A 21,179-nucleotide genomic window follows, 5' to 3' on the forward strand; every position below is an offset into this window, starting at 1 on the left:
AGTGCCTTGGTTTTCTAAATGAGGAAGCAAATGGGAAGTTCGCTGGGTGCATTTATCAAGCACCAACTGTGTGCAAGGCACTGAGCCAGACGCTGGGGGATCCAGCCTCAGGTCCTCCCTTGAAGCTAGGGAGACAATTCTTTTCATGCTATGTCATTGCTGTCATGGTTCACAGGACCACACAAGCCAAGGGGAGGGTGGCCCATTGCAGGAAGGGACGGATGACGTCTGCACGGATTCTTACAGAAGGGGAACCGTACAGTGAAGGGCCAGGCTGGAGCCAGCTCAGGGCATTAGTGGGCAGTAGTGGCAGACACGGCGGGTGGACTGGGCAGGGCCCTTGGAGACTACTGTAGCAGCATTGCCTCTATCCTGAGAGCTATGGGACACTCTCAGGATAAAGCTGAGAAGCTATGGGAAGGGTCTGAGGCGAACACACTGGTGGGATGAACCTGCCTCCTTTTTGGGTTCTTAATTTCAAAAGCAGAGCTCAGTGGTTTCTCTCTTTATCGGGAGGCAGCGGCCACGGCTGGCTGGAGCCTCTGGGCTCCCAGGACACGGCCGTCATCCTCTCAAAATGCCGAAGCTTGCTGCCCCTGCCCCACCCCCACCGGTATAAAACAATTTCTGCGCCCCGGCCAGGGAGGCAGATGACCTCATTGGACTTTCTCCATCTCTCGCTTTCATGGAGAAATTACAATTTATAATTGGATGAAATCACGCGGGTGGTAATAGCAATAAGGGCTTGTGCTGGAGCCGGCCGCCTTCCCTCCCCGCACGCAGGGACTCTGTCCTCATCTTCCCTCCTGCGTAAGCCCCACCGCACCCCTTCCAGGGCCTGTGCCCCACCTGTAGTATTCACCAGGCACTGGCCATTCAGAATCGATGTCCCATAGGGCTTGCTGGCTCTGAAACCTCCTTTCTCCTAGGGCAACTTGTCCCAAGAAAACTCCCCCCGCCACCCTGTCCACCCCATCAGACTCGGCCTGCACACCACCCAGCTGGCACACACCCTTCCCGAATGCCTTCCCTGCCAGGCTGTGAGTCCCATGGGCAGCCACCCCCTATCTGGGTGCTGGGCTTATTAAAACATGAACCCCAATACCCCTGTTTTTATTTGTAACAGCCTCCAACAAGCATTTCTCAAATCAGCCACCTTAGGCCCGACAAAGAAAAGTGCCCAGATGCAGCTGAGCCCATCTGGATCTGATTTCAAACCAGAGCGAGCACTCTCAGATGTGTAATAAAAGCCCTTTTCCAAAGAGGGGCTCCTGCAGGGGGAATACGGACACCAGAGCACCACGGCCTTTCCACATGCCGCACTAATGAGAGGTGCTGAGGAGGGCTCGGGGTTTGTTTTGGATTCTGGAAGAGCCTGTCCTGCCCTCCGTCTGTGCGGAAGGGGAGGGCAGTTGCTGGTGTTGAGGATTGACCCCCCACCTAGGAAATGGGGTGGGCACCAGACAGAGGCCAGGAACATGGAGACCCAACTTCCCCAGTTCCCTGATGGTTCTGCTTCCCATGGTGGGGAAAGGCAGTGCTTGTTCTGGAAGCCCAGGCCATGGCGGTCCAGTTGGAGCTTTTGAATGACATTTAGCAAGAAGAGCAGGTGCTGGGGGAACTGGAGCCAGCTCTGGGCTGGGCGGGTGGCCCTGCACGGCCAGGAGCTCAAAAAACTTCCTTTTTCTCTTTCCAGTCCTTCCACCCCCAGGGAGGGAAATCAGGTAGCTGCAAGGCTGGGCACTATGAATAGCCAACTGTTGTCAGGATTTGGAAAGAGGCAGGAGATGGGGAGAATAACCCCAGACCCTTCCCCGGCTCATGGGCAACTGGCATTTAAAAAAAAAAAAAACAGAATCCAGGCTGGGTGCGGTGGTTCACGCCTGTAATCCCATCACTTTGGGAGGCCGAGGCAGGCAGATCATGAGGTCAGGAGATTGAGATCATCCTGGCCAACATGGTGAAACCCCACCTCTTCTAAAATACAAAAAAAAATTAGCCAGGTGTGGTGGCTTGCGCCTGTAGTCCCAGCTACTCAGGAGGCTGAGGCAGGGGAATCGCGTGAACCCGTGAGGCAGAGGTTGCAGTGAGCCGAGATCGCGCCACTGCACTCCAGCCACTCCATCTCAAAAAAGAAAAAAAAAAAAAAAACCAGGATCCAAAGCAAAGGGGGCTGCAGCCCAGTGGCCCTGATGGATGCTGTCCCAATGCGGTCCCTCATGTCTCTGGGCTTAATCACTGGTATTGTTTTTGGCAGATAAGGAAGCAGGCAGTGGGCGAGAAGATGGATTCCTTTTTGGAAAGACAAGACCAGGGGGTGAAGGGGGAATAACCCACCCTTCCTACCTTCCCAGCAAGGAAACCTCTACAAACAGGAGCAGCCAAGCGGGACTGAGGCCCTCGCCCCCCAAGCATCTTCCCAAAGAAGGGCATGTGGGGGCCTGACAGCTCAGCTGTACGTGTCAGCAGCTCCAGCCCCACCATGAGCATCTGAACTCCTCAGCGGGGTAATGGACCCCCTCCTTTCCCCCGGAGACGCAGCCTGAGTGGCAGGAATACGGAGCCTTTGGAGAGTGGCTCCCTCTCAGCTCTGTCATGCAAGAATGCTCTCTGCACCCAGCCCACTCTGCCAAGTGACTTAAAGGGATTTAGAAAAAAAAAAAAAGCCTTGGTAAACCAAAAGGGGGTAAAAGCCAAAAGCCACGCAGAGGCCTTTCAGAAGAGGTGGCGGCCTGCAGACAAAAGGGCAAGAGTTGAAAAGGGCCGTGGAGGTAGCAAGCAGCAGAGGCCACCCTCCTCGGGGCTGGGTGCCAGGCCACAGGGCATGCCCGATGAACAGGGAGTCGGAACCCCCTCAGGCCACCCTCAGGAGTCCTGGGGCCCAGAGGGGTGTCCCTGTACCCCCGTGCGCAGGACCCTCACTCTGCAGGGAGAAGCCAGCTGCGCCTGCGGCTTAGGGTGCCAAGGATGCTGCTGACTGTGGCCTGCAGCCTCATCTGAACGCCAGGAGACCAGAAGACCGAGGCACCGGATCCCCTCTCTGTGCCCTGGGGTGCCCCAACACTGCCCAGTCACCCCAGGTCTGAGGTCTGTGTCCCTAGTGGTGCAAGGCCTGGTAGGACCACGGGGCCGGGAATGTGAGCGCCATCTGAGCTCACGGTGTCCCGAGCTGCAGCTTCGTGACTTTGGCGGGGGCCTTCAGACCAGCAACTCGTCGGACCCAGAGGGCTCCTGGGCTGCAGTGACGAAGGAGGTAAGGCCCAAGGACGAGGGAAGAGGGACGTGAATTCAGAAGGGCTCCAGGGTGGCCCAGGGTTCCTCGCGCCCAGACAGCTGGGTCCCACCCTCCAAAGGCCCCCTTTCCCGGCCAGAGCTCCACGGGTCTCCATGGGTCTGCAGCTCCATCCCATCCACCCACTCACGCAGTTCACGCAGCTGGTGGCTTCTGCTTGCCGGCATAAGCATCATTTGCCACCTGGTGGTCCCTGTGCTGCTGGGCTCTACCTAGCAGCTGGACCCGGGATGTAATGGCGTGGCCTCTCCTGGAGTAAATGGCCCTGCAGCGGGATGGGGGAATCTCATTTTGAGCCTCCTCCCTAACGGTGGTGGCAGTGAGGCCTGGTGGGGGGTGGGCAGGAGCTCTGGTAACCTAGGCTACTTGCCCTGGTGCCTGCTGCCCTTGAACGGGAGGGAGTCCACAAGTCTACATCAGGGCCCGCCCCTGCTGTCTGGCCGGCGACCCAGGGTGGGGTTGATCCAAAGCTACTGCCCAAAGTCCTGCTCCTATTGGCTCTTGGGCATCGTCTGCGCTGGCTTCCAGTTCAGCCTCTTTGTTGGTTACAGGAGCCAGCTGAGGCCCAGAGAAGGGCAGTGAGTGCCCCAAGGGTCCCACAGCAGGTGGTGAGTGCTCCCTCCCACTGAGATGGGGCTGACTCCTCCAGGGATCCCCGGAGGCCAGAGGGAGAGGCTGTACCTCGCCTCAGAAAACACAAATCCCAGGCAACTTTAAGCCGCCGTGCCCTGGGCAGGACAGGGAAGCCCCACTTCATTACCAAGATGGAAAAAGACACTTCCCATGCTCTTCCTCAGGAGAGGGGTTGATTTATGATTGCACCAGGGCCTGGGACATTCATCAGAGCGGCACAGCATGCACGCCGTCTGCGGGGGCATTAATAGCCGTGTTATTAGCCACTGGCGTGAAAGATGCCCTGCGGATGGGCTATTTGCTGTTATTTATTATAAAAGTGCGCTAGCCCAGCAGCGGGGCCGCGAACACGCCTGAGCCTCAGCTGGGCCCCTCCCTGCCCTGCAGCCCTTCTACTCCCAGCTGCTCCTCTCCCAGTGCCCAGCCCTGGTCCCTACTGCCCCTCCAGTCCTGAGGAGGGCTTGGGGGTCATTCCTAGGTTGTAGCGAAGCTGGAGGGGAGCAGCTGCTGCCCCCCAGGCCTGCTGCCATGGAAGATCTACTCAGTGGCTCTGTGCAAAGGGAGGCAAGGGAACAAATGCTCTGGGCAGACAGACCTGGGTTGGGGCCTGGCCCTCTGGTTGTGAGCATGTGACCTTGGACAAGTCTGCCCCTCCCTGCATGCCTCCCCTTTCTGCATTGGGGATGCAGCCTCTCCCCTCCACACAGGCTGTGGCCAGCTGGCGAGAGCATTCTGACGTGCCCAACACTCAGGTACCCAGCCCTGCTAGCTACTGCTAGCGCTAACAGGCATGACCCCACAGGCGTGAGTGGCCCCACAGGCATGAGTGAGCCCACAGGCGTGAGTGGCCCCACAGGCGTGAGTGAGCCCACAGGCGTGAGTGGCCCCACAGGCGTGAGTGAGCCCACAGGCGTGAGTGGCCCCACAGGCGTGAGTGAGCCCACAGGCGTGAGTGGCCCCACAGGCGTGAGTGGCCCCACAGGCGTGAGTGAGCCCACAGGTGTGAGTGAGCCCACAGGCGTGAGGGGTTGCGGACCCGCTGGTGGAGAAGAGCAGCCCCCGTGAGACCCTGCTGGAGTTGGGACACTGTACCCCAGCCTCCTCCCTGTGCCAAACCCCTGGGAAAGGGTTAGAGTTGGGCACCAAGGCCCCAGGAGATGGGCGGGGAGGCTGCCCAAGCTGCTGTAGGGCTCTGTCTCCACCCTGAGCCTGTCTCATCCATGCGGGGCCTCAGATTTTCCTCATCTGCAAAAAGCAGACAATCGCTGAGGTCCTTTATCTCATGATTCCAGGGTCCTGAGTGGCGAGTTCCATGGTGTGTGTATCTGTGGGGTGGGCGGGAGGGGAAAAGGCCTCTGTAGTAAAGTGAGGCTCACCTCTGATAGCTGGAGACAGACACGCGGTTGGGAAGTGCCAGGCCAGCATCCATATCAGTGGGGGTGAGTAGGGACGGCCAAGAGTCTCCCTTTGGGGCCACAGAGGTCCCACTGGGCAGCTGAGACAGGTGGTAGGAGACCTGGGAAGGGGAGAGCTCCGGATATCAAGTCTGAGGCCTGGGTTTGTGGCCACCCCTCTGCCATCTGTGGCACAATCCAGACCCTTCCCTTTGCCTCTTTGGCCTGCTGTGGTGAGGGCCCCCTGGGTCACCATGGCATCCTGGGGTGGGCTGTAGGAAGGCCAGCCTCCCTCTTCTCTACCACCACCCGGCCCTGGGTCTAGGTTCAGGGGCCTCCCTTTTGGTGGCCCTGTTCATTCATTCATCAGATGTTTACTGAGCACTTTCTGTGCCAGGCTCCATGCCAGGCACAAGGCAGACCATGTCCTAACTGTAGGAGTTTACATTCCAGGGGGAGGAGGCAATCCGTAAACTGATGATGGAGCAGGACCTGCCTCCCACCTTGTCAGGGTTGTTCTCAGCCTGAGAGGCCCTGCCCTCAGAGCCCAGTGCCAAGCCTCTGATCTAGGATAAGTGAGTGTCGCCCATCACCAGCCTTTCCTAGTCATACTGCTCCTATCCAGGCCCTCTGCTGCGGCCCAGGATCCTAAAGGAGGCTGAGGAGGGAAGCAGCGCAGAGCCCGCAGCCTCAGCCCTGTTCTTGGGGACTGTTCCCAGCCCTGCTGGTGCTACCGCTCTTCCTTTTCCTCGCCCCCCAAAATAAAGACCTTTAGCCCCTCTCCTTCACTCTGAAACTCCACTGGACTTTCTTTTGTTTATTTATTTTTTTTGAGATAGGTTTCACTCTGTCACCCAGGCTGGAGTGCAGTGGCACAATCTCAGCTCACTGCAACCTCCACCTCCCAGGTTCAAGTGAATCTCCTGCCTCAGCCTCCCAAGTAGCTGGGACTACAGGCACGCACCACCACACCCAGCTAATTTTTGTATTTTTAGTAGAGACGGGGTTTCACCATGTTGACCAGGCTGGTTTTGAACTCCTGACCTCAGGCGATCCACCTGCCTCAGCCTCCCAAAGTGCTGGGATTACAAGGAACCACCTCGCCCAGCCCACTGGGCTTCCTTTTTCCCTTTCCTAAAAGAATTAAGTCTCAGTTTAGGCAGCTTTACTAAAAATGGACACAGACAGACAGAAACATCAGGTGTAGGCGCATCTTATTAAATAACACCAAGAGAGAAAAGAACAAAATTATACGTGGTCTCCTTTCATCCCCCCACCCCCTCCTGGCCTTGAATGGTTTAATATCGAACACTATTATCAATATAATTAACCTCCTAAGACACAATTCTAAAGTCTTCTTTTTTTTTTTTTTTTGAGACGGAGTCTCACTCTGTCGCCCAGGCTGGAGTGCAGTGGCCAGATCTCAGCTCACTGCAAGCTCCGCCTCCCGGGTTCACGCCATTCTCCTGCCTCAGCCTCCCGAGTAGCTGGGACTACATGCACCTGCCATCTCGCCCGGCTAGTTTTTTGTATTTTTTAGTAGAGACGGGGTTTCACCGTGTTAGCCAGGATGGTCTCGATCTCCTGACCTTGTGATCCGCCCGCCTCGGCCTCCCAAAGTGCTGGGATTACAGGCTTGAGCCACTGCGCCTGGCCTAAGTCTTGTTTTTTTTAAAGCTATTTACATTCTCGGAAGTTCAGGACATCCCGCCGCCTGGCACCAGCACCTCCCAGACGGCCTATGCAGTTAGGTGCATTTATAGTGGATTTGCATACCTGTCTGCAATTACCGCTAGTGATAACAGCTGATGCATAATGCATGCAGCATGAAATTAGAAAAATAATTAACTTTAGGTCTTAAAAGAATCCCCACCCCAGCCCCCATGCATCACAAGCTCTAAATGATACCAGTGGACGGGATCCAGGAGCAAAGTTGTTTAGGGTGATGGGTGTGGCTGGCTGGCACCCTGCCCTGGTGGGAGCTGGAGTTAGAGAGCCCTTGAGGGCCATGGCATGTAGCCCTTGCCCTAAGGAGATGCCTCTGGTGGGCCTGCAGTCCCTGGGGCATCTGCCTGAACTAGGGCTTGGAAAAGCCCCATTCACACAACTCAAGGCTTCCCTCTTCTTGCAGTTCACGTCTGGGGCTCGGGGAAGCACGGCTCATTGCTAGTAACAGTAATAGTTCCCTCATTCTGAATACGACTCTGCTAAGCATCGAAAGAAACCTTATTTTATCTCCACAAGAGCCCAGGGAAGTAGACAGTTTATGGTCACATTTTGCAGATAAAGACTTGAGACCCCTGTAATCCTATCACTTTGGGAGGTCGAGGCGGGCGGATCACCTGAGGTCGGGAGTTTGAGACCAGCCTGACCAACATGGAGAAACCCCATCTCTACTAAAAATACAAAATTAGCTGGGTTTGGTGGCGCATGCCTGTAGTCCCAGCTACTCGGGAGGCTGAGGCAAGAGAATCGCCTGAACCCAGGAGATGGAGGTTGTGGTGAGCCAAGATCGTACCATTGCATTCCAGTCTGGGCAACAAGAGCGAAACTCTGTCTCAAAAAAACACTTGAGACCCAAGGCCACCCCACAGTAGGCTGAGCAGCTGGGTTGAGCCAGGCAGGCCACTGGGCTACTTGCCTTCGCAGGAAAGGGGCTTCCTGGGAAGAAGGAGGGGAGCTCTCCCTGGGTCTCCCTGAGCACCAGGAGGCAGCGGCCTGCCCTGTCTACCTCCTGGCCCTCTCCCCGCTGTCTTGTTTGCAGTTGAGCCCCCAGGAAGGTGGGGTCTCTCATTAATTTAAACAAAGGTTTGCTGAAGCCCCGTCACAGAGCGGGAGATGACTGTGCCTTGGTGGGGCTTCCTGTCTAGTGGGAGGTGGGACTGGGGTCCCACTGGCCCTTCCTGCTCTGGGGCTGAGAAACTGCTTCTGCCCACAGTCTACCTGCACAGCATTCTCAGTGAGGACTTGAAGGCCTGGCAAGGTTTAGGGGAAACACATGAATTATTGCTGAAGGAAGGGACTGGCAGGGGAAAGACTCCTGCAAGAGACCCTGCCTGGGGGCTGGGAAGTAGGGAAAAGCCAGAGGACCCCAGGGTCTGCAGCAGCCACACACCAGTGCCAGGCTACACGGGCAGCCAGATTCCTAAGGACAGTGGCAGGCAGGTGGGCAGGAAGGAGGCTGAGGGGCGAGTGGGGGTGGGGGAGACGTGACCAGCATCCATACAGGTGAGCATGTGCTTGTTTTTCCTACATACAGAGTTTACATGCAGGACACTTCCTCTCCTGACCTGGCCCTGCCTGAGATGCCCCCATCCCAGGGATGGGGCAGGTGAAAGAGGACACACGGGAGCGAGGCCAGACAGGGATGTGAGCTGTTTCCTTGCTGGCTTCCGGAAGCTCCTGGGACATGCCTATGAATAGAAAATAGCATCCCCAGGTTCCATGAGGGCCAGGAGCCAGCAGCAGGGTCCCCGGCAAAGGGTGAGCAGCAGACAGTCGGCCGTAAGCCACCACAAGTGGTGGGGAAGAAGCTCGGTGTCACTGGCTTGTAAAGGCTTTGCAGTTGGGTGCAGACACCACACTCAGCTTCCCTACTGCTCCCCTAGACCTGGGAAACCTGGGAAGCTGCTGTCTTCTCCCCACTCGTGACACTGGGCAGGAGTTCCACAAAGGGTCTAATGTACCGTGAGCGCAGCTTCTGGGGAGGGCTGCAGAGGGGGCGGAGAGGGGAGGGACAGAAGCCTCAGGACTTCTCAGGGGTAGGAGTGAGTGTGGCGTGGAGGAGGTAAGAAACTATTTCTGGCCACTAGGTGACCTGATGACAAAGGCCCATTTAAAACCCTCTTACCTCTCCCAACCCCTCCACCCTGCCCCCAGCTTGGAGGGTCTCCCATAGGAGGCTGACACGGCCCCATAGGAGGGGATGGTTGCTGGCCCCATCCACCAGCTCTGTGCGGCCCAGACATAGGGTCAAGGCTGCCAGCATGGCTTGGAGGAGAGGCAGGATGGCACCCACACAGTTTGAGGTGGGCGGGGGGGGCAACATCTCAATTTCACAGAGGCTGATAAGGGGTCAGCCTGTCCTGAAGGCACAGCCAGGAGCAGGGGAGTAGAGAGCGGGCCACTGGAGCATGGAGGACAGAGACAAGCAGCTACTGCAGAAGCTAGGCCGCATGTCTGGGGAGGCAGAGATTTGGGGCAGCTTTTAAACTGGATGCGTCAGGGGCATCCAGATCGCACTCAGCAGGGGGTACTCTGCACATAAAATGTCAGCGAACCCTGAATTGTAAGTTCCCATGTAAGGGCCCCTATTATGACCACATTTATAGATGAGGAAATCGAAGCTCAGAGAGGGCAAGCAGCTTGCTCAAAATCACATAGCCTGAGGCCCAGCGTGGTGGCTCACGCCTATAATGTCAGCACTTTGGGAGGCTGAAGTGGGCGGATTGCTTGAACCTAGGAGTTCAAGACCAGCCTGGGCAACATAGCAAAACCCCATCTCTGCAAAAAATACAAAAATTAGCCAGATGTGGTGGTGCACGCCTGTGGTCCCAGCTCCACGGGAGGCTGAGATAGGAGCATCACCTGAGCCCGGGGAGGTTGAGGCTGCAATGAGCCATGATTGAGCCACTGCATTCCAGACTGGGTGACAAAGTGAGACCCTGTCTCAAAAAAGAAATCACATGACCTGAAAGTGGCAGAGGCAGGACTTGAACCCAGGCCTCTCTGTCCTGGAGGCTGGCAGGGGCCAAGGACTGATGGAGCCAAGAATAATGCGAAGAATAATGCCCCAGGGCCCCCAGCTAAGTGGGGGAGTTCTGGACACCTACAGCCTGAGCGCCATCCCACTGCTCCCCTCCCCACCCCTGTGGCCCGCCAAGGATCCGGCTGTCAGTCATGGAGCTGGCAGGTCGTAACTCATACGACGCTGAAGTCTGAGGGATCCACACAAGGACGACAAGCAATTCCATAAAAGATGGGCGATTTACCAGTTTAATTTGATGGCCACATAAACTATGAAACACACAACAAGGGAATAAAAAGGCAGCCAGGCAATTAAAGACTCCTCTGGTGAGGTGTGCTATCTTCCTCGACACCCCCAGGCCCCGCCTTATTTTCCTGGAGCCAGAGGGCTCAGCCTCAGGCTGGCCTTGGGGGGCGGGGGGTGGCAGGGGTGCCTCTGGCCAAGATGGATGAGGCCCACAGACAGTGGAGCAGAAAGGCCTTGGGTCCCTGCCTCCCAAATGCTTCTTGGTTATCTATCAAGCATCTCTGAAAGGTGCAATTTAGACTCTATTATGATGCTGAGGCCTCTGGAGGCTGAGGACTGTGGCCATGAGCTGAGCGGGCACTGGGAACAGATGTCCATGCCAGGGAATGCAGTGGTTTGCCTTGGCTTTTGCCTTAACAAGTTTGCCCCCTACTTAGGGCACTGCTCAGGAACAGCCAAGTACAAAGGCCACCTGTATCCCTTGTGCCAGGAGTCATCAGCCAACAGACCAGGGAGGGGGGTAATCCTCCAGCCAGATGCTGGGGGGCCCCTGGCAGAGGTGCTCCTAGACTCAGACTTGACCCTGGAGACGGAGGCAAGGTGACCTGTGAGCAGGCCTGTGTCTTCCTGTCTCTAGCACCTGCCCTGTGCTACCTGCCTGCTCCATAACCTTCCTGGGCCTGGCTCGGTGCAGAAGGGACAGATGTGCAGTGGGAAATCTGGGCTGACTGTGACCTTGGCTGGGCCCCTCATGTCTCTGAGTCTCAGGCTGCTGGGCTGTGAAATGCGGGCTGTGGACCTGTGTGTAGGTGGCAACCTCTGCACCCTTGCCTGTGAAGGGGAGTGGGTGAGGTCTGGCCAGAGAGGTCACCCCACCGCCTAGGCTTTTCTTTATCCTCTGGAGGCTGATGTGTCTAGCTCTGCATGCTGTCCTGGCCTTCAAGCACATCCTCTCCCACGATCTGGGCCAGTGTCCTTCCCAGTTCCCAATGTAATGAAAGGTGAGGTGGTCAGATAAGGGCCAGGGCAACCTGGGATGGCACTGGGCAAAGGAAGCAGGAGGCTCACAGGAGAGTGGGTACCTCCGTGAAGGTCTGAGAATGCTCAGCCTGGGCCGCAGGACTGTGTCTGGGCTGACCAGGGACTCATAGCCCTCAGCAATCTGGAGTCAAGCACTGGGGTCCTGCAGCCACACAGCCCTGGGGTGGAATCCAGACCCCACCTCCTCCTGCCAGGGGACCATGGGCAGGTCTCTGTGCCTCCGTCCCCTCATCTACAGAACAAGTGCATCACAGTTTCTCCTTTGAAATCTTTAGTGAGCATCTGCCACGTGGGAAACACCATGAGTGCGAATCCCTGCCCTTGTAGAGCGCACCTTCTAGTGGGGACACAGACAATGAAAACAAAAAAGGGCCGGCGCGGTGGCTCACACCTGTAATCCCAGCACTTTGAGAGGCCCAGGGAGGTGGATCACGAGGTCAAGAGACCAAGACCATCCTGGCCAACATGGTGAGACCCCGTCTCTACTAAAAATACAAAAAATTAGCTAGGCATGGTGGTAGGCACCTGTAGTGCCAGCTACTCAGGAGGCTGAAGCAGGAGGATCACTTGAACCCGGGAGGCGGAGGTTGTAGTGACCCAAGATGGCTCCATTGCACTCACACCTGGTGACAGAGCGAGACTCCATCTCAAAACACAAAACAAGACAAAACAAAACAAAACAAAAAAAACATGTAGCGTGTTAGTTGGTGGTAAATACTATAGGTAAGCAAGGAACCGAGAGGAGTACCTGGGAGTTATAATTCTTGATAGGGTGCCCAGGAAAGGCCTCACCAGAAGGAGATGCAGGCATGGATCTGGGGATGAGCTGTCTGGGCAGACAGCACAGCATGTGCCAGGGCCTTGGGGATACCAGGGGTTGCCTGGCTGCTGCAGTCAGTGAGAGGGGAATGGAGTGGACAAAGCCAACGGGGGTGCCACATAGTATTGCACAGGGCCTTGGCAGCCACCTTGATGACTGTGGTGGCTGCCTGGGCAGAGACCCTGTAAGTGCAAAGGGAGCGTTTGAGTGTGCAGGGGTGAGTGGCAGAGGCATTCACCATGGCGGGGCCCATTCTGTCGTCGGGTGGTCACTGATGTAAAGCCACACTTGGCCACAGTCCCTGCCCTTGCAGTTTGCTGACATGAAAACACCAGTCACCAAACAGTGTGACCTGTAACCCACAGAGTGCTGCAGCCTCAAGACTGCCAAGAATCTGGCCTCCTCCCCAGATGGCCTGGGTTCCTCCTACCTGGTTCTCAAGTAGTCTTGAGTAAGTTAACATCTCTGAGCTTCAGTTTTCTCATCTGTTAAATGGGATTAAGGGCACTGACCCCATGTTTGCTGGGAGGGTTAAGTGACTTAAATATTAGGAAAGTTCTCAGCAAAGTCTTTATTATAGTTTGAGCTACCATCTATCCCATCAGAATGGAATCCCAAGTGGCTACAACAGGGCCTGGAATATGGTAGATTCTCAATAAAGCTCTGTTGGATGCATGATGGATGGATGGATGGATGGACGGATGGATGGATGGATGGACAGGTGGATGGATGGATGGATGGATGGAAGGATGGATGGATGGATGGATGGAAGGATGGATGGATGGATGGATGGACAGGTGGGTGCATGGATGGATGGATGGACAGGTGGATGCATGGATGGATGGATAGACAGGTGGATGCATGGATGGATGGATGGATGGATGGATGGATGGATGGATAGGCGGATGCATGGATGGATGCATGGATGGATGGATGGACAGGTGCATGCCGGAATGGATGGATGGATGAATGGACAGGTGGATGCATGGATGCATGGATGGATGGATGGTTAGGTGGGTGGGTGGATGGATGGATGGATGGATGATGGACAGATGGATGAATGGATGGTAGGTGGATGGGTGGGTGGACAGATGGATGGGCAGAACAGAAGGAAGCTTTATCTGGGGCCCCAGGAAAACCTAGTAGAGGAGGTAACATTTGAGCTGGGTCCTGCAAGAGTAACTTGCGCGATGGAAAGAAAAAGCAGCCAGGAATACAGAAGGACAGAGAAGACAGAAAGTTTTGCCTGGTTGAGAAACAGGTGTTCAGTCCCTGGGGCATAAAAGTAAGGTCCTTGCTGGCTCAGTGAGCAGGTGCCGGCTCTGCTCTGTACACCAGGGCTGCCCTCCCAGGCTGGGGCTTCAGGCTCTGAGAGGCCATCTTGTCCCATCATTGAAAAGCCTCCGTGAACCCAGCGTTTTACAGCAGACTTTTGCTGGCTACATGAAGACACCTTCCTCACTGAGACTGAAAGATAATTTCTCTTTAATTGATTTTTTACCACTATGAACAGTAAAATAATATAAGAAAAATCTATGCTGCAATTTTTCCATTTGTGAAAACTGAAATTACACCTTGCAGCCAATTCCCTCAGAGTACAAATGCCTCCCTCCTTTTATTTGTCTCATTCCTTTAAACTTTAAGCTGTTCCAGGAAACAAAAAACAAAAAACACAGTCTGTTTATGATTTGAGAAAGGGGCAAGGTGTGGGACAATTTCCCACACAACTCGAAACCCAGGGCCAGGGAGGCACCTCTGATGAAAAGAGATTTCTGTAAATACATGAGAAAGTGATTCTGTTGACACCTCATTCTTCTGTCTGTAGAATGTACGAGTGACAATAGGACATGTTGTTTTAACACCAGACAATGAAGCTCCCTGCTCTGCACTCCTCGCCAGTGATGGCACTGACAGCTTCATTCTCGCAGGTTCTGGCGACGCCCCCCTTTTGAGCTCCTGGGCCTTCCAGAAACAAGCTTTCCTTTTGAACCCTGGGTCCGAGCCAGATAGCAATGCGTGCTCCTCGTGCAGTGCCAGGGAAACAGCGGCTGTGAATCCATAAAACACGCCCTAAATCCATCCCATCCACATTGACTGGTACCTTTCGCACTGGCCATAAAGACTGGCTTTGTGTGAAGTCTTGAGAGAAGAAACCAAACCTGCCGCATGGCTCTCACTAAATTAACCTCCCCGAGGCTCCGGATCACATTTCAGGAGGGCTGTGGCAGCGTGCGTCTCATTAATGGGCAACCTCTTGGCTCCCGATATGATTTAACGTTAGCCAGATGTTGTTAGAATCCGGGAGCAATCACCTGTGGCATAAACCTGGCACAAAGGCTGTTCCTCCAGCTTGACCTCACCTCGCAGGACCTGCCTTCGGCCACCCCTTGGTGCAGGCTGGCAGGTGGGAGGGGGTGCATGATTCGCTCCTGGGGTCGCTGTCGCCACCTCCCTCTCACTGACCCCGTCCTGTGCTCCTTGCAGGTATTCAGGCTCCAGGCCAGGTGGGGCTGGACACCCCTAGCCATCCACCATGGTGGTGGCACACCCCACCGCCACCACCACGACCACTGCCACTGTCACGGCCACCGTCGTGATGACCACAGCCACCATGGACCTGCGGGACTGGCTGTTCCTCTGCTACGGGCTCATCGCCTTCCTGACGGAGGTCATCGACAGTACCACCTGCCCCTCGGTGTGCCGCTGTGACAACGGCTTCATCTACTGCAACGACCGGGGACTCACCTCCATCCCCGCAGACATCCCTGATGACGCCACCACCCTCTACCTGCAGAACAACCAGATCAACAATGCCGGCATCCCGCAGAACCTCAAGACCAAGGTCAACGTGCAGGTCATCTACCTGTACGAGAATGACCTGGACGAGTTCCCCATCAACCTGCCCCGCTCCCTCCGGGAGCTGCACCTGCAGGACAACAACGTGCGCACCATTGCCAGGGACTCGCTGGCCCGCATCCCACTGCTGGAGAAGCTGCACCTGGATGACAACTCTGTGTCCACCGTCAGCATTGAGGAGGACGCCTTCGCCGACAGCAAACAGCTCAAGCTGCTCTTCCTGAGCCGGAACCACCTGAGCAGCATCCCCTCGGGGCTGCCACACACGCTGGAGGAGCTGCGACTGGACGACAACCGCATCTCCACGATCCCGCTGCATGCTTTCAAGGGCCTCAACAGCCTGCGGCGCCTGGTGCTGGACGGTAACTTGCTGGCCAACCAGCGCATCGCGGACGATACCTTCAGCCGCCTACAGAACCTCACAGAGCTCTCGCTGGTGCGCAACTCACTGGCCGCACCACCCCTCAACCTGCCTAGCGCCCACCTGCAGAAGCTCTACCTGCAGGACAACGCCATCAGCCACATCCCCTACAACACGCTGGCCAAGATGCGTGAACTGGAGCGGCTGGACCTGTCCAACAACAACCTGACCACGCTGCCCCGTGGCCTGTTCGACGACCTGGGGAACCTGGCCCAGCTGCTGCTCAGAAACAACCCCTGGTTCTGTGGCTGCAACCTCATGTGGCTGCGGGACTGGGTGAAGGCACGGGCGGCCGTGGTCAACGTGCGGGGCCTCATGTGCCAGGGTCCTGAGAAGGTCCGGGGCATGGCCATCAAGGACATCACTAGCGAGATGGACGAGTGTTTTGAGACGGGGTCGCAGGGTGGCGTGGCCAACGCGGCCGCCAAGACCACGGCCAGCAACCATGCCTCCGCCACCACGCCCCAGGGTTCCCTGTTTACCCTCAAGGCCAAAAGGCCGGGGCTGCGCATCCCCGACTCCAACATTGACTACCCCATGGCCACGGGTGATGGCGCCAAGACCCTGGCCATCCACGTGAAGGCCCTGACAGCAGACTCCATCCGCATCACGTGGAAGGCCACGCTCCCCGCCTCCTCCTTCCGGCTCAGCTGGCTGCGCCTGGGCCACAGCCCGGCCGTGGGCTCCATCACAGAGACCTTGGTGCAGGGGGACAAGACAGAGTACCTGCTGACGGCCCTGGAGCCCAAGTCCACCTACATTATCTGCATGGTCACCATGGAGACCAGTAATGCCTATGTAGCTGACGAGACACCCGTGTGTGCCAAGGCAGAGACAGCCGACAGCTACAGCCCTACCACCACGCTCAACCAGGAGCAGAACACCGGCCCCATGGCGGGCCTGCCCCTGGCGGGCATCATCGGTGGGGCCATGGCTCTGGTCTTCCTCTTCCTGGTCCTGGGGGCCATCTGCTGGTACGTGCACCAAGCTGGCGAACTGCTGACCCGGGAGAGGGCCTACAACCGGGGCAGCAGGAAAAAGGATGACTATATGGAGTCGGGGACCAAGAAGGACAACTCCATCCTGGAAATCCGTGGGCCCGGCCTGCAGATGCTGCCCATCAACCCGTACCGCGCCAAAGAAGAGTACGTGGTCCACACCATCTTCCCCTCCAACGGCAGCAGCCTCTGCAAGGCCACGCACACCATTGGCTACGGCACCACGCGGGGCTACCGGGACGGCGGCATCCCCGACATAGACTACTCCTACACATGATGCCCGCCCACCTGGGCTGCCCCGCCCCAGCCCCAGCCCCAGCTGCCCTGGCGTGGCCACGTGGCTTTGCCCAGCCTGCTGCAACCCGAGAGAGCAAGAAAGAGAAATTCCACGGATGACTTTCCCCCGCAGAAAGCAAAGTTTGGGGAGGGCTGACGATTTTGTAGAACACAACCGTGACAATTTTTTTTTTAAAGAATAGAAGGCAGGAGGGGGAATTCGACATTGTTGAAGACATAATTTATACTGAGTTATGCCAGTTGGGGAGGGAAGGACTAAAAATAATATCACAGAAAGGGCTGGGTTGGGTTTTTTGGTTTTTTTTTTTCCCCCTGAACTGGAAGGATACTACCTGTACAACATCTGTGGACACCTCATGCTCTGTTCAGGGCCGTCACAAAGGAACCGCCAGGGAGAAGCAGCCGGCTCTCAAAGCTCCCACGCAGCTCTCCCGCTGCTGGCCACTCGCTGGCAACGTGATGGAAGGTTTTCAGGCTCCTCACAAAGGAGAGAGGGAAGAAAAGATCTTTTGCCCTGGAGATATGGTCCTGAAATCTCTCCCCTGGCTCATTCTATACCATTTCCCTTGCAGATTTGCAGAAACATGGCGTCTTTCACTGCATTCTTTGAACAATCATGTAGTTGATTAAAAAACAAACAAACTTGTTTTTCCCTAGGCTGAAGCCCTCTTCAGTTCCATGCACCACGCTTTCCTGTAGAAGCCCCGGCGGAAGCCGTAGCTTTCCCCGCCACCTGGAGGTGCATCTGTCTGCCTGTCTATCCCTGTCGCGGTTTCTCTAAGTACAGATGGGTAGACAGAGCCACATGCACGGTCCTTACCGTTCTCCTTGGGTCAGTTCTTACCATTTCCTGAGACAATAGAATTGCGAAAGTGTTGCTTTCTCCTAGAGATCATTGAGTAAGTAGACGGTGTGTTGGGGATGGGAGTGAGGTGGGGGAGGAGACTTGGTCTCGGGGTCTACTGCTGTTCCTAAAGGCTGAGGTGTGTATGTCTCAGACGGGTGGCTTAGGGAGGCATCGCAGCAGGGGCTTCCAGTTCCACCCTAGCTCAGCTTGGCCAGCGCCGGGCTGCTCTCCTTTCTGATCTAGATAAAAGCTTTATTTGATTCCAGTGTCCTCATCTCCCTCCCCCACCACGTGCAATCACCTTAACAGCTACTTTCGGAGCATTTACCATGTGCTGAATGTTCCCTCCTAGGACGGGTAATAAGCGCAGGGATTTTTTTTTTTTTTTTTTAATATCAGCTGATTAGACCTATTGGTTTCCATGGCTGCTCAAACAAAGCCCAGAAAGAGACACAAAAATTCTCAAAAAAGCCCTGGGTGACAGCAGTCCCTCCCTGAACGTAGAAAACTCAGTTGGGCCCACCCCTCGGACTCTGTTTCTTGAGAGGGAGAGGCCAGATCTCTTTCTAAAAATGCCAGCCTCCAAAAGGGCCCTAGCTGGGGCCCTCAGAAGAGTTAAGATTTTATTTCCTCTCTCTGGAATCCATGTCACTATCATTGATTTATCAACTGACAGTGCAGTGTGGTGAGCCATGAGATTAAAACGATGATGAAATAATGACAGCGAATCGGAGAGGGGGAAAGAGTGGAGTCTGCGTCCCAGTACTCGGGGAGCCCGGGTCACTATCTGTCACTGTGCTGCTTGTTCTGCGCCGAGGAAAAGGAACGTCAAAGAGGAGATGCTGGTCCGAGGGCAGGAGGATGAGAGGGCTGGGAGCGCCTGGTGATGCTCTTTTCAAACGGCCTGCGCCGCCGTGCGAAAGCAAAGGCAGAAGCAGCAGCGGGGCAGGGGTTACGTTAAAAGGCCCTGCCGGCGCCTTCAGTGAGGAGATGAGGCTGAAAGGAGCGGACACAACAGCCACGTAGAAAGTGGAAGGAGGGGTGCAGGTTCCCAGCACAGCCCAGGGGGAGCTAGCCCACAGAACAGGTCCACTCCTCAGCCCTGGGGAACAGCCAAGCAGCGTGGGCACCTTTCACTCAAAACTAGACGTGTTTTTCCTTTTCCTGCCTGAATCATTTTCTCACACAATAAGGTCAAGAGAGAAACTTCCCCAGGCCTTAATGTCAGGTCTGTGTAAAAGCCCCAGGCCGGGCGCGGTGGCTCACGCCTGTAATCCCAGCACTTTGGGAGGCTGAGGCAATCTTCTGAGGTCAGGAGTTTGAGACCAGCCTGGCCAACATGGTGAAAGCCCGTCTCTCTAAAAATGCAAAAATTAGCCAAGCGTGGTGGCAGGCGCCTGTTACCCAGCTACTCGGGAGGCTGAGGCAGAAGAATCACTTGAACCAGGGAGGCAGAGGTTGCAGTGAGCCGAGATTGTGCTACTGCATTCTAGCCTGGGCAAAGAGTGAGACTCCATCTCAAAAAAAAAAAAAAGTAGGCCCTCCCTGTGGACCATGGCCTCCCCCCGCCCTGAGACGAGCAGAAGGGCCCACCTGGGTTGTCTGGGAGGAGAGAGTGCCCGAGGTGTGCCACGTTGGCATGGGGGACAGAAGTCCCAGGTCTCTGCTGATTCTAAAATGAGCCCCCCCTCCCTGAAGGGCACCACTCTGATCACTGCCTTCCCCCAAGTGCCACCCATCTGCAACACGGTGCTGCCAGCACACTGTTCCCACCTCACCTAGGTCCCCTTGTCTCCTCTCCTTACCCTAGACAGGTCAGGTCATGCCCTTAGTGTTTAGGAAGGCATCTGGGAACAGTAGGTGGCCCGGACTGTGAGAGCTGCCTGGGAAGGTCCCGTTTGGCTGGGGCAGGAGTGCGGCGGACTCAGTGCTAGAGAGCAGGCAGAGCTGGGAGCCAGCCTGTGCCCAGCCATGCCCTCCGAGACAAGGCCTAGGTGATGAGCCTTCCTCCCCCGCATTGCAGAGTGGGCCCAGGCAGGCAGGATCCCTGGCAGCTGCCCGAGAGGAGCTCCTTGGGCCCCAGGACCACGCGAGTCTCCTGCTCCTGGTTCTTGCACTAACTGGGCGAGTGTGGGGCTCGGCCCCTCTTACCAGACCCTGCCTGCCTCACTGCAGGGATCACCCGCCCCCTGGAGCTCTAAGTGCGGATGAAGGTGGAAGCTCCACCCAGTCAGGGCCCTGGGACCCAGCTCTAGAGCTGACTTTCTCATCTCTTCTGCCCCTCAGCAATCCTGACACCTTCCCAGGGTCCTTTCGGGGCTTTCCCAGAGCAAGCCCCCAAATATCCTCTGTGTCACAGCCCCCTCAGCCAGGGAGGGGGCCAGAAGCTAGGTCCGTTCTGAAACCCCATCCCCTCTTGGCCCAGCTCCTCCCAGCTGGTCTCACACCACAAGATAGGAGGTGTTTCAGGACACCCCGCCTTCCCCCGGGCCTGTCTAAATTCTCCCGGGCTCCGGTGCACAGCCGACATTTCCGAGGGAACGTCCGCGGCCGGGCTGACCCTCAGCCTCTAAGTAACCAGAACAACCTCAGTGGCCTCAGCACTGATGAGTACGTTTTGTAGCATTTAAGGCAGGTTTAAAGTTAAAGATAAAAAAAAGCCTACGACACTTCTTTGGTTAAGTGGTTTACCCTTCGTGGTAATTAGATGTAGTGATTGGAATGTCTTTTCTATTACATGGCAATTTTCCTTTAAATTTCCCCTTAAAAGAAAGAAAAAAAAAAAGGAAAGGAAAGAAAAGGCAAGGAAGGAGAGAGAGAAGGCACCAGCAGGCCAGGAATCATTTGCATTTTGCGAATAAGGCCTCTTGTAAGCTCAGCTCAGGCGTGGGGCCCAACGTATGGAATGCTTAAGAGATTACTAAAAATAAAATCTATTAATTAGTCATACTCAATTCCGCAGACATGATGTGCATCAAAAGCTGCTTTTCTTCCCTTTTCTCCTTCCCCCTCCCCACGGCCTCCCGCCACAGCCTCCATCTTCTCTAAATAGGCTGGGGCTTGCTAGACCACCTCCATGCTAACATGGTACATGCAGCAGCCAGGGGTCTCCCTGACCCAGGACCGGGATGCAGGTCTGGAGCCAAGAGCTGGGGCATTGCACCTTCCTGGCTCTGGGTGACGCTGGCAGGGGAGGGGACAGCACCTGGGAAGATGGCAGCAGCTGGGAGGGGCCCAACCTGACTCTCCCAAAGCCCACACCTGCTTTGTGCCTCTTCTCCCTCCCTCTATGCAGGCACCCGGTCTCCTCCTTCCCCTGGGGGTCCAGGAAACCCTCCCTCTGAGCCCAGCCCAGCCCTGTCTGAACAAAGCCAGGCAGAGAGCCGAGGAGGGGGTCAAGGAGATGTTTTCCAAGAGGTGCAGGGAAAGAGGGTTTGGTGAGAATACGGCCTCTGTTTCCCTTTCAGTAAAGTGGGGGTGTGCTAGGGCGGGGTCCAATGTCACTCAGGAAACTGGTGCTCCAGAGGCCGAGTGGGGGCCCCTCCCCAGTGCTGGCGCTGAAAGGTTCTAGCTGGCCCAAGTCACGT

General features: G+C 56.1%; 2 protein-coding genes across 5 annotated transcripts in view; one reads left to right on the top strand and one right to left on the bottom strand.

Moving 5' to 3' along the window:
* Positions 1 to 21,179, bottom strand: part of MACROD1 (mono-ADP ribosylhydrolase 1) — a 168,679-nt gene that overhangs the window by 102,722 nt on the left and 44,778 nt on the right. The gene's annotated exons all lie outside the window — the stretch shown is intronic.
* FLRT1 (fibronectin leucine rich transmembrane protein 1) lies at positions 2,584 to 17,390 on the top strand. Its single transcript, XM_010376848.2, has 2 exons — positions 2,584 to 3,253; positions 14,658 to 17,390. The coding sequence occupies exon 2, from the start codon at positions 14,707 to 14,709 to the stop codon at positions 16,723 to 16,725; it is 2,019 nt and encodes a 672-aa protein (XP_010375150.1). The 5' UTR covers positions 2,584 to 3,253; positions 14,658 to 14,706; the 3' UTR covers positions 16,726 to 17,390.

Source organism: Rhinopithecus roxellana, chromosome 15 (assembly GCF_007565055.1).
Source record: "Rhinopithecus roxellana isolate Shanxi Qingling chromosome 15, ASM756505v1, whole genome shotgun sequence".
NCBI classification, from domain to species: domain Eukaryota; kingdom Metazoa; phylum Chordata; class Mammalia; order Primates; family Cercopithecidae; genus Rhinopithecus; species Rhinopithecus roxellana.

Excerpts from the sequence above, each read along its gene's own strand:
- FLRT1 (XM_010376848.2), top strand. The coding sequence starts at position 14,707 with ATGGTGGTGGCACACCCCACCGCCACCACCACGACCACTGCCACTGTC.